Source organism: Lactuca virosa, chromosome 9 (genome assembly GCF_052849685.1).
Source record: "Lactuca virosa cultivar CGN04683 chromosome 9, Lactuca_virosa_CGN04683_v6, whole genome shotgun sequence".
In the NCBI taxonomy this organism is placed as follows: domain Eukaryota; kingdom Viridiplantae; phylum Streptophyta; class Magnoliopsida; order Asterales; family Asteraceae; genus Lactuca; species Lactuca virosa.
In genome coordinates, this window is record NC_136434.1 from 129414858 (window position 1) to 129428068 (window position 13211).

At 35.6% G+C, this 13211-nt stretch overlaps 1 protein-coding gene and 1 non-coding gene across 2 annotated transcripts; one reads left to right on the plus strand and one right to left on the minus strand.

Moving 5' to 3' along the window:
- Window positions 1-472: 472 nt before the first annotated feature.
- Window positions 473-545, minus strand: TRNAR-CCU (transfer RNA arginine (anticodon CCU)). Its single transcript has one exon. It is a non-coding gene; the product is annotated as a tRNA-Arg (tRNA).
- Window positions 546-1095: 550 nt separating this feature from the next.
- On the plus strand, window positions 1096-2465 carry LOC145137009 (transcription factor DIVARICATA-like). The gene is made up of 4 exons (XM_079071145.1): window positions 1096-1230; window positions 1358-1419; window positions 1513-1897; window positions 1991-2465. Exons 3-4 carry the CDS (start codon window positions 1542-1544, stop codon window positions 2373-2375), a joined length of 741 nt encoding a protein of 246 aa, XP_078927271.1. The 5' UTR covers window positions 1096-1230; window positions 1358-1419; window positions 1513-1541; the 3' UTR covers window positions 2376-2465.
- Window positions 2466-13211: the final 10746 nt, after the last annotated feature.

Genomic DNA, 13211 nt, shown 5'->3' on the forward strand with positions numbered 1-13211 from the left:
TGTATACTTATATAAATGAGTTTGATCATGAACATGACTGATGACAGGACGGGGGGTCAAAAGATAATACCCCTTGCATGATCAAGGTATAATAATTTTTCGGACTATAAGTATAATGGAAAAACATCTTAATAGCCGGTAGATCCTTATGAATGGATGAACTTAGACTAAGGCTTAAATATATGCCTAAGTCATAACTCTTTAGAGGCCTTTGAAAGCCTCTAAACTGTCTATATACGCAACAAAAATAGAACAATGGGAACGCTTTTGAGTCAAAATCAAAACTTCGATTAAACTTAATATTTTGAAGAAGACACGGTAACCAAAAAAGTTGATAGAGGAAAAATATTAAAACTTGTTGCGCATAATTTTTTGATATTTCATAATGGAACCATGTGAGATAATAAAATAAAACTAAAACAGGGCGAAACTTGTGACTTTCGTCAAAAATCACATGGACAAAAATTTAATTCGCGCCAGGTAGGGGTCGAACCTACGACTTTCTGCTTAGGAAACAGACGCTCTATCCACTGAGCTACAGGCGCTTGATAATTTTGTTATTGATAATTATTCTATTAACCTTTAAACTATCATTAGTATACTCTTGAAAAATTCAAACAAAACTACCCACTGTTCAAAGTTTAAACAAATATCTTCATCCTGTGGCAAGATTCATCCTTCCTAACTAATCTTTTGATAAAAGGGTTGTAATTTATGGAACCAAACATATATAACCCCACTTGTTGGTCACAAAAGAAAAGAGCAACGTTTCTAGTGACACTTTGATGTGAATCGCATGTGTAAAACACAGTAACCAAAAGCCATGCTAAAGATTATAACCTAACTTTTATGGTTCGTGGTCTAGACCCAAACCTACGTGGACCGTTCAGTTGCTATAATTATTAATAAAAATAAAAACATTATAAAAAAGCTAACATACAATTGTCTTGGCAAATCTTACAAACTTTTTAATGCTATCGTAAAAGGTGTTGTGAGTACTTAAAGTAACATTCGTAATAGCAATAGCAAATACCAATAGCAAATAGCAGCCATGGGGTAACACACACTAAAATCACACACACATAAAACAGACCATTACCCTTTGTATATAAACACCAAACACACAATCCCAATCACAAGCTGCCACCTTCTTTAATCACGTTGAATGTCTTCCTTCCTCTTTCTAATTCTTCTATCTTTTGGGTTCATCCACGATCAGAATTAAACCAGGTTCACTCCTTTTTGAGTTTTAGCGACTATTTATCATCTTTAAACTTGTTTTTCCATCTGGGTATTCGATAGTTTCTTGATTAATTAATTAATTCTGTGTTAATTTGAATTGTATGATATTTGACAGGGTATAACCAGTTTGAGATCAAAGTTTCCATCGTTTTCAAGATTTTTTTGATTCTTGATCAGGCGAGTCCTTTTCAAGATCTTTGAACATATTCTGGTAAATCTCTAAAAGGGTATTCCAATTCTCATTACATGATTCTATATTGCAATTTTCAGATCACGTTGAAGCACTACCAATTAGCTATATGGAGACATTGTCTCTATCTTCCAATAGTTTGAGCATGCAAGAAAACAAGAACACAAAATGGACTGATGAACAGAACACATGGTTCGAAAGTGCTCTTGCTATATTCGATACCGATACACCAGACCGGTGGTCAAATGTCGCCGCTTTAGTTCCCGGGAAGTCAGAGATCGATGTCAAGAACCAATACGAGAAATTGAAAGCCGATATCAGTGAAATCGAGGCTGATATGGTTCCCGATCCCGGCTATTTTACCTCGTCTTTTGAAGATCAGAGCTTCAGTATCTTCGGAAAGAGGCCTCGATCTTGTGATCAGGAGAGACGAAAGGGTGTCCCGTGGACTGAAGAAGAACACAGGTTATATATAACTCGCACACCTTCCATGTTCTTGATTTTGTTTTATAATCAGACGTTAATTCAACAAATTTGAACTAATCGTGTCATTTTCAGGCGATTCTTGGTGGGTCTTCAAGTTCATGGAAAAGGAGACTGGCGAAGTATTTCACGTAACTTCGTGATGACAAAAACACCGACACAAGTCGCAAGTCATGCGCAGAAATACTACGCGAGACAACATTCAGATGGGAAAGAGAAGAGAAGACCTAGTATTCATGATATCACGATCATCAATCATCCTGACAACAGCGAGAGATCTCCACCGTCGATTAACAAACCCACTGGACTCCCAAAGAACTTGCTACACTGGAATAACCCGAGTGATGAAACTGTGACATCGATGGCGTATCCATTTGAGATTGCGAAAATGAACAAGAATGTCCGACTTTACAACTCCGGCCTCCGTTTGCAACCTACAAGGTACCAGGTTCAAGGTTGAGGAAGCAAAGATTGTGTTTTTCATTAAAAAAACATGTTAATATGTAGTTATGTACTTGTACTTTGTTTGTATTTCGATAGTTTGTTCTCATGTCTCTATCTTTAGTGATTACTACGCGTATGACAAGGATGCAATTAAGTTTCTAGAAGTAATAATTAGGAACTCAAGATCTCAGTAACCCAGCAACGGAAATGGAATTGGCTATATTATTCATGAATCATGATCGGGTTCACACGTATGAAATATGAAATTTGTAGATTGACATGTGAAACCTAATTTAAGGTGCCTTTCTTTATCAAAGTTATAAAGCAAAGTTGGCCGGTTCTGTTACTAAAGAATTTAGATGAGTCATGTCTTTATGTGTTTGCTAGAGTGCCATGTCAGCGGCTGAGTCAACATCCACTCTTGGGAAATTTTAACGAATATTTAATTTGTAGCTTTTGTTTTCTATTGGTATTCTTTTTCACCATAATGTATAGTATATATGCACAGGAATGTTGGCATGTTGACTGTTGGCTTTAGAATAGAGCTAGCTGAGTCTGCATTCCACAAGCATATTGTGTTATTATGCTTTGAAATAAAATATCTACTTATTTATTTTATATTTAATGACACCCAAATCTTTATTTATTCGATTCCTAGAGGTCCCTTTTTTTAGTTTTGTTCCTTTCTATCTTTCAGAACTAACATATTATTTGATGAGAAGTATAAAGAAACAAGTTGGTCTTTGAGATTATATATGAAAAGGATCAACTTAATTTTGACTATAATATGGAACCTTAGATACGAATATAAATCATATATTCTCATAATCATAAAATGATTATTCTCCAACAACTCTTAAGCTCACCAATATTATATTGTTTCAAAAAAAAAAAAAAAAATCATGTGATATGTAAAATCCCATACACAACGTTAGGACTTAGGTGGTTACAATAAACCTAGTCTCCGCAAGGAGCTGAATAATGATTCGGCTGCTAATATCCGAACCCTTAGACAAATTTTATAACTATATCATCCTAAAAATAACTGTTTTATATGGGGCTAAGACGTGTTTCAAGCAATTTGTTTTAAAAGCGTAATCATGTTTATGGCTTTAGAGGATTTGAATTTATTATAATGCATCAACCTTTATTCGGTTTCAGTCAACTCAAGATTTTGACATTTCCTTGACTGTAGGAAAATTACTACATGTATTAATCATGGATTAGCTTTTAAAAGCACTTTACGCCAAACAGAATTCTGTTGCCAACAAAAGGTGTGAAGGTATCTCTATTAATGTTTGAAGAATATGTACGGAATCGTCGACATCAAATCTAATTTAGTGAAAATTTACAAAGTTTGGTTATAATTTTTATTCCAGTTCATAGCACATTTGGTTTAAGGTTTAGTATACTTGCAAAAAAACAACCATTGCAATGTGAGAATTTTGATTCCAATATAGATTGTGTTCCTTGTGGGAATTGGATTTCTATACAAGCCACCTAGTGGATCATTGTGTTATGTACGCCTTATATTGAGCCCTTGAGCACCAAAGACCGTGTAGCCACGTGCCCACGTACTGTAACTGTACCTCAACCATGAAATCTCATTCTAATGGTGTAACACCCGAGAATAGAGACTATAAATTTTACCCTTATCATGTGATTAGTGATTAATTAGTGAAACATTAGGTGTAGGCACTTTTCAATAATAAAAGCGTTGGAAAACTTTCCAAGTGATGAAATTGAGGTATGCAACATTTAGTTATTACTATTTCTCTTATTGGACATTTTCGAAACTAGGAGCTCATGTGGTGTAAAGTGTAAAAGTAGAAACACCATATGTAAGAAATATGCCACTTTGGGTGAAACTAGATAAATTCTAAGTCGAATGGCTAAATTTGTAAGGAGTGGAAACTTGTATAAGGCTAAAACCCTTAGGTAGCGTTTGGTAATGGGACAAAGTTGGACTGGACCGGACAATACAGTACAGACAAAGTTGGACTGGACTGGACTGGACAGTACAGAATTGAACTGAACTTAAATTTATTTTTAATATAGTGTTTGGCATAACAAGAACACAATAAAACAAGATGATTAAATTACCATATTGTCCTTAAAATTTATCTAATTTTTTTACATTTTCTTCTTAATATCTTTTTATAGATATAATTGTTAATTAAACTACGGTGGAATTTGACATATCCTAATCCCCATTGGTTAGCGTCTTCTTCCATTGTTAATTATAATAATGATAATAACATTGAAAGCCTTAGGGAACAGTTCGACGCCGATTAGGATGGAAATCAAAAATAAATTATTTAAAATATTTTATGAAAAGCGGAAGCAACAGATCATCGATTCATATTGAAAGAAATACTTAGCAGGTGCGGTGCAGATCAACAACAACGAGAAACCAAATCACAAAAAAAAAAAAAAAAATAACATAGCATGACGAAAATAGGAAATAGCAGAGAATAGGAGAGGAAGAAAAACATATCAGTGAGGAAGAGAAGCGTAGAGAGAGAGGAGGAGGAGTGTGCATGGTTCATCAAAATGTCAACCGGGAAGATGATTGAGGAGGTGAGTACGGCGGATAAGAATAACCCAGGGGGTTTTATGTCATTGTAACATTTGTTCCATCGTGTTCTATGGTTTTGGGTGAGACTAAAAGTCAGTGATTTAGTCCCATTTGACTTAGTCAAAGCTTTACATTGTCCTTGTTCCAATCATACCAAACGTCATCTGAAATACATTTGTTAATCTGTCCAATTCTGTTCTGTCCCTCTCACCAAACGCTACCTTAGGGTTTGACAAGCCTCATTTCTTTGTGGGTTCTTGAAAGAAAAGGAGAGCAACTCTCAAGTTTTCGGTGAAGAAATCCGGATTTGGTCATCATAAACAAATTGATGGTTAATTTGATGATATTACGGTGTAAGAACTTAGAAACTAATGCCTTACATCCATTATAGAGAGAAACCATAGCAATTGATTTAGTTATTGAGATTTGACCTTAGGTTATAAAATGGTGTTTAATCATTGATTTCATTCATTAATAAGAGTTTTAATGGATTCAATGTAGAGATTCAAGTGTTCAAACAATCTTTGTACGTTTTGTACAATTTGCATGGGGCAATATTTGGACCGTACGAAGCATCACTGCTAGGAAAAAGAAAGGTTTTTATATATGTAACACTCATAATTTTAACCTAGATGTTTTAGTCTTAAGTGATTAAATAATTCATTTTAAATTATGATGGAGGTTAAGGTGGCCGAATTTATTAAAAGATTGAGGATTACCGATTAGTTATTTATTAAATAATTAATGGAAATAGAAAGGTTTGGTTAAAAACTAAAAGAGAAAGACTAGAAATGTAATTTTTAACTTAATTCTATTGTCTAGTTTGAGACTTAAACCGATTTCATTATCACTACCATAAAATGAGCCTAATGCAACACTTGGAAAAGTGTAGCTTTAACTCTAAGGCCGCACTTGTAAATAAGGGTTGCATTTTCATACCTAGTGCAACAACATTTTCTTAACTGTTGCACTTTTTATTGAAACGAGCAGCATTTCCACTGTTGCACTTTTTATTGAAACGAGCAGCATTTCCAAAAGTGCTCTTTTTATTTTTTAATTTTTAAAGGCAACACTTATTTGAAAAAGGGATAAATGCAAAAAGTCCATCCAATTATACATGTATATATAGAAAAACTCTTATATTATTTTTATGTTTAGAAAAACCCTTATATTATTATTTACGTTTCAAATAAAACCAAATCGTAGATTTTTAAGAGAAATGACCGGCTAAAAATATAATATAATATACATATCCCTTATATTTCTTCGATTGTATGCAATAATACGTCAAACCGCCATACATTTGGATTACTTTCACTCGATTGTGTTATTTATATGGTTGATTTTTCTCTTCTTAACTAATCGTTTTTATCCTAAATTAAAATCAATGTCGTATTAGAAAAGTAAAAATATAAGAAACATTAGATTTTTAGTTGTCAATTTCTCTTAAAAACCCATATTTTGGTCTTTTTCGAATGGTAACTATTAATATAAGGGTTTTTCTGAACATATAAATAATATAAGGGTTTTTCTACATATACATAGATAATTGGTTGTGGTTCTCCTGTATATATCCCTTTGAAAAATGCTAAAATCGCAATGTGAAATGCAATACTTATTTTAAAGACAACATTGGTAATACAAATTTACACAAAATTAATTCAAATTTTAAATATGAAATTAATTATAATATTAAATAAATTTTATTAAAATACATATGAATATAAATATATAGATGATTACAATTAAAATATCTAACTTATTAAAAATGATTGAATAATAAAAATTATATCATAAAACTTTTTTTCATTTAATAATAATAAAAAGAATCATAATATTAGTAAAAAGAGAACAAGATATATTAGTATCACATTTTTGAAAACAAAAGTTAATATTAATAAAAATAATGTAAAAACAAAATTTATGTAAATATTTTTAAGAAAGGTGCTTATTTTCTAAAAAAAATTGAGCCCCCCCCCCCCCACCCTCCCAAAAAAAAAACTATCAATATGAAAACCCTCTTCAGTCTCATTATGCCTTTGCTCCTCCAAACTATCACAAATCCATCATGTTCATGTTTTACGATAACCATCTCCAACGGTTGCTTCCATCCTTATCGGTCATGATTTCGTTTTACAAATGACCCTATTTATTGTTGGATTCTTCTACATGGCCATTATTTGTTGGTCGTATTCCCCTCGTCAGTCTACATTAGGCTTTGTCCTCTCATTGATGCTACAACACAACCTTCTAGCATTTTCACTATATTCTTTCTCTCCCACCATGCCCTAATCGTTCTATACCTCACTGCCCCTCTGTGCCCATCATTACAAACTCGCTTCCCCAACCCGTTGATGTTGACACTAATTGTCACCACGCTCCGCCTTGTCACGAGTATCTCCAACTCATAGGGATCACAACAATATCGATTTCAGTCAATAACAATAAAAAATTAGGTATCAAATGTTATTATTTTTCCTTTTCTTATACAAAAATCACCAAACATCCAACTCCTGGTTTAACTTAATAACTTATGCTTTTTCTTCTGTTTTGTTATTAGTTGTTATAAATTTTTAATTGTGTGGGTTATTGATTGTTTTAAATTTGCAATTCTCTTTAATGTGTTTAGTATTTATCGACAATGTTAAAAGTCTTGAGGATTTACATCAAGATTCCTTCCTTACTCAGTTTCATGTTGATGATTAGGCATGTTCAATCTAACTACCGAAACCAAGCAATTAATCAATCACACTTTCTCCAATTCTGATGGTTTCGTTTTTTTCCATCCAACAATATTATTGTAACACTAGTTTATTCAGGTACATTTCTTATATTATTTGAAGCCTTGATTTTTATTTTGGGAAATTTGGTCTTACACGGGGCGTAGGTAGTCACCTACGCATGGTGTAGGTCAACAAGTCATTACGTGGACTTAATGCCCTAGGTCAACAAGTCATTATGGGGACTTAATCCCCTATGTAGGGCATACCAAAGGCTATGCATGACATAGGAGCGTTGGATCCAAAAACCCTAATTAGGGGTTTGTGAGCCCTATTTAAAGGTTCTAATCCCTTGAGAGCCTTCTCATGCTCAGCCTCTACCCTCTTATATTGTAACCTCGAAACCCTATCCTCTTTGTTTGAGTTTGGAGCCTTAAGTGTGGTTTTGGTGTGCATTTAGTGAAGAATGAGTCCATTGGTGAACCTCAAGCTTGTAGATCTAGACTTTTATCTTCTTCAACATTCTCCAGGAGGTATAAAGCTTAAAAATTGATGATTTATTTGATATATCTAATTAGTTATGGGTGTTATGAGCTTTTTGTCCCTTGACTTTGGTCCTAGTGAGTATGAGCTACTCCATACCTCATGAGTGTTATAATTTATCATTTCTGAGGTTGTAGAGTGATAAAAATGGGAGTTTGGTTGCTCCCATCCTTTCATGCATGAGTTCTTGAGCTTTGAAGTGTGTTTTAGACTTAGGTCTTGGTATTATGATCCATTAAGCCATGCAAATGCATAAAGTTGAAGACTTTATCACTTAGGATGTTATTTGGGACCAGATCTGAGAGTTGGACGTTGGTCCTTGTGAATTAAAGACTTAACAAGAAGTTGGCAAAATAGAGCTTTTATGCGGGGCGTAATATCGGCTACATAAGGCGTAGCCTAATTTTGTCCTGATTCCATTCAAAGGCTCCACGTTGGGCGAGCATGGTACGCATGGCGTAGCCCAAAAGTGGAATTTTGGTCAAAATGATCTTTTACACAAAAAGGTCAAGTTTGGTGGATTATGGCCATGGAAGGGTAAAATGATCTTTTACCCAGATAGAGAGAGAGGGAGTGATTTTGGTCTATGACGCTTGGGTGTGAATTATTGCTTTGATTTTTAATTAGGTTCTTGTGGTATATTGTTTAGTGTGGGGAGTTCCAGTTTCGGCAACTCGAGTGTGAGATTTATTTATCTTCATATTGAGGTGAGTATACTCACTTTACTCTTGGGTCAAAGGTACCAATGTCGGCCCACTGGATTATGCTAGTTGTATTTGTAACTCTTGCATGTTTATGGTGGGTTGGGCCCATTATTATTTATGTTGGGTTGGGCCAATTATTATTTATGTTGATGGGCCTATTTATATGTTGGGCTAGACCCATTTATTTATATGTTGGGGTGGGCCTATTTATATGGTATGTGGTATTTTGGGGAACTCACTAAGCGTTGTGATTATGGTTTTGTGGTTTAACAATTTCAGGTACTTCTAGTTCGAAAGGGAAAGGCTCGTCGTGATCGCACAACATCCTCCTCGAATTTATTCCGCACTGACTTTTGATTTCACTCTGATGTTGAGAATACTTTGTAATATGGTTGTTTGGAACAAAATGATGTATTTGGGGTGTTTGTAAAAAATAAATTACCACTAGTTTTGGGATGTTACAAGTTGGTATCAGAGCCTCGGTTTGAGAGATTCAGGCACACTCTCGGGTGTATCCGAACTCAAACTGAGGATTTGATAATATTTTGAAAAGGAAATAATTTTTCTAAAAATATTTCTATAAAGAAAAAGAGGGTGCGATGCATGCAATCAGCCGAACTCAAGTAAGTGATTCCCAAAATACACATACCTATGTATTATAACTAGTATGTCTGTTATGTGAACTGCATGCTAGAGTATGGCTTAGGATACCTTCAGGAATCGCATGTTAGAATTGTTTGATTTGTGTGATGCCTTATAGCCTAGGGGAATAGATGCTCTGTATTACTTGGGATTTATATCGACTCAGTTAATTGTTATGTGTATGCTTTAAAATTTGTATACGATTAGGATCATATAGCCCTAGAATGATTGGTTTGGCCTTATTTTCTGTTCCTTGTCTGGTTGTGGGCTTAGGGTAGAATCATTTACTCGTTAGTCTATGTGATCCTTTTTGTGTATAATTTGCATGCATAGGGCAACTGATAGTGTTGGTAAAAGTTCCTTGTAGTGTTGGAGCAAGTGATATGAGGATTCCTAAGAGAGTTTAGGAAATACTGTAGAAAGTTGTGTATGCTGGTTATCACAGAGTTGTGTGTTTTTGCCTTAGTGGAGTGACTTAGAGGATTTGGGATGGTCCTTGAGGAAAGTATGGATAGGTGTGGAAGGTAGTATTGGGCTCGTACTACTGAAAGCACAAGATATGTACTCGAGTCAAAGATGATCTCATAAATTCTAAGAAACTTATTGTACGAGAGACCCTTCAATTATTGTTTCTGATTGTTGTATGTTTGTATTTCAGTATGGTGACCGCTCAAGGAAGAGGTTTTGGTTCCGGTTCTAGCTTTGGTGCAGAACTAATGGATGAAAGGATGTGCGAGTTCATCACATCAGAGATTACTCATGGTATTATGGAGGTTGCCCCCATGATTTTCGGTACCATCAAGGAGGGGATTATGGAGCTTATGGTCGACTGCTTTGGGTCCTTTCGGGCAGAGATTGCAGCGGGATAGTTAGGGGCATAGACTCACTCATTCAGGGAGTTCAAGGCTTGTGGAGCCCCAGAGTTCTTTGGGGCTAAGGACCCCATTTCTAGCTACCGATTGATCGCAGACATGGAGAATGCTCAACAAACGAGCTTCTTCCCTGAGGGGTCGAAGGTGGGGTTCACATCCTGCCTTTTAAGGGACCGAGCTCATAACTAGTGGGAGGATATTGGTCATGCGTTGGGATCTGCGGCCGTGGCGACCATGACATGGGAGGATTTTGTGTCAATATTAAGAAAGGAGTTTGCACCGGCGACTAAGGTGCAACAGGTGGCAATAGAGTTTCAGGACCTTCGCCAGACCATAGAGATTGTGGCAAAGATCACCTCCAAGTTCCAAAAGAGAGAACTATTGGTTCTGCAGTATGTAGCAGATGAGGAGATGAAGAAAACGAGGTACCATGACATGCTGAGGGATGATATCTAGGAGTTCGTGAGTTTGTTGGGTTGCAAAACCCTGGATGATATGATTGCTAGAGCCCGGGAGCGGAAAATCGATTTGAAGCTTCTAAAGAAGCGGAGACCAGTGCAAACACCGATATCGTAGGGCTAAGCTAAGTATAACGCCCCAAATTTCAAGCAAAATTTTTCGATTAAAACTTTAAGTGTTTATTTAAATCACAACTACAAGATCTTAAAACATTTATCAGAGTATCATTAAAAGTTATCATGTAAAAAACACCCCCATTGATGCAATGCAATCGAGCCATGCCCCTCCTTTATTATAAGAAAACCTGGAAACATTTAAACCACAAACCGTAAGCACAAAGCTTAGTGAGTTCCCAAAAATACCACACACCGCACATCACAAATAAATAGCTATGGGTTACAGCAACCCTAGAGACTATCTGAAGTATCATTGAGCAAGCAACATGTCATGTGGGTTATTAGCAACCCTGGAGACTACTCGAAGTCTCAGTGGGCAAATAGCACACCCGATGGGTTATTAGCAACCCTAGAGACTACTCGAAGTCTCAATACACAGTAACAACAAACAAGACCTAGCTGGTAAGCACACACACACATACACACACACACACACATATATATATATATATATATATATATATATATATATATATATATATATATATATATATATATATATATACATATATATATATATATATATTACCTCACAGGTTCATACAAACATGCAAGAGTCACAAAGATAGCTAGTATCCTATATACACAATTTACTGAGCCGATATTGGTGCCTTCGACTCACTAGCACATGGAGAAGACTCACCTCAATCTGAGATAACCGAGATACATGCTCTGCTACTACTGGAAGCCTCACACTAAAAATAACCAATTATCCTTAATCAATAATTAAGACAACTGTCAAAATCCAAGGTCCAATCTATATTTTATTTTTCCAATGGGTAATAGACCATTTTACCCTTCCCATTTCTGGTCCAATAATCCATGGCCCATCCTTCAAAAAGCCCAAGGCCCAATATGAATTTCTCAGGAGTACGCCCTGCGTACCAGAAGCGTACACCCTGCATATTGCCTGCCATTGCACAATGTACAAGTCACCGAAGCATAACTCGAGGAATATGTGCATTACGTTGAGCGTACGCCTACGTACCCCCAGTGTACTCATCAGAGGTCCAAAACTCATATTAAGCTCTTAATGGTTAAGACCAAAACGTCCAAACACAGATCTGACCCTTAAGGGGTGTCTTAAGTCATAAAGTTCCTGACTTCATGACTTTGCATGGCTTAATAGGGTCCAAACAACAATCCAAGCTTCCTAACTTCATAAAAAGGTCACCAATTCTTGCATGAGAGGATAATACTCCTCAAAATCCAAACTTTATGACCTAATGTGACAACTGTCAAAACTCAGGTTAGGACTCATCTAGAACCTTGTTAGTTCCATGCGTGCAAATAACTTGACTTTAGAAGCAACAAGTTGAGCTAGATCGCGACTTAACAGATCCCTCAGAACAAGTAGTGTAACATAGCCTGTACTAAGTAGTCACATTGATATGTGAATACTCCAACTAGTTTGTAAAGTGCCAAAGTTTAATCTCAAAATTAAACACGAAACCATGTTCAATAGATCACAACTCAAGGGTAAGTTAAAAACCCTAATTTATTTTTTTTGAACGGCGGAGATTTTATTAAAGACTAGCAAGGAGCTAGAAAAAAATCCTTACAATAAAATAGTAGCAGAATAAGGACTATGTAACTAAGAAGTCCAACTTATTTTTGCTTTGATGCACCTATTGGAAATCCAAAAAAAAGCCCTATGAACAATATCATCAAAAATGTTAGATTTCCTAGGAAGAGCCGTTTCAAAAACCACAGAATTACGAAAACTCCACAAACTCCATAAAGCTGTAAAAATTTCTGCTTCAAACGCTTTTCGTTGGCCACCCCTTAAAGAAGTCGATTCTGACCAAGAGATAATAGAGTGGACTGAGAAATGATTTGGAGTCTAGATATTCCACCAAATGGCAATACGAGACCAAATATCTACAAGCTCTCGACAAGAAGCGAAAATATGATCAACCGATTCAATCGTAAGAGAACAAATAGGGCACATAATCGAATCCACCGTAATACCTCTATGAGAAAGTCTCTCTCTTGTGGGAATACTCTGTAACCGAATCCTCCAAACAAGAATATTGATTTTTATGGGAACCCAATTATTCCAACATGTTTCACTACCACCAGAAAACAATATACCACCATCTAAATAAGCTCTAACAGAAGAGATAGAGAAAGTATTTGACACATCTAAGAGCCATCC

Bases quoted from the DNA above. Each gene is read 5' to 3' on its own strand.
- LOC145137009 (XM_079071145.1), top strand. From the start codon at position 1,542: ATGGAGACATTGTCTCTATCTTCCAATAGTTTGAGCATGCAAGAAAAC. The intron at 1,898-1,990 runs GTTATATATAAC...TGTCATTTTCAG, and splicing joins TGGACTGAAGAAGAACACAG to GCGATTCTTGGTGGGTCTTC.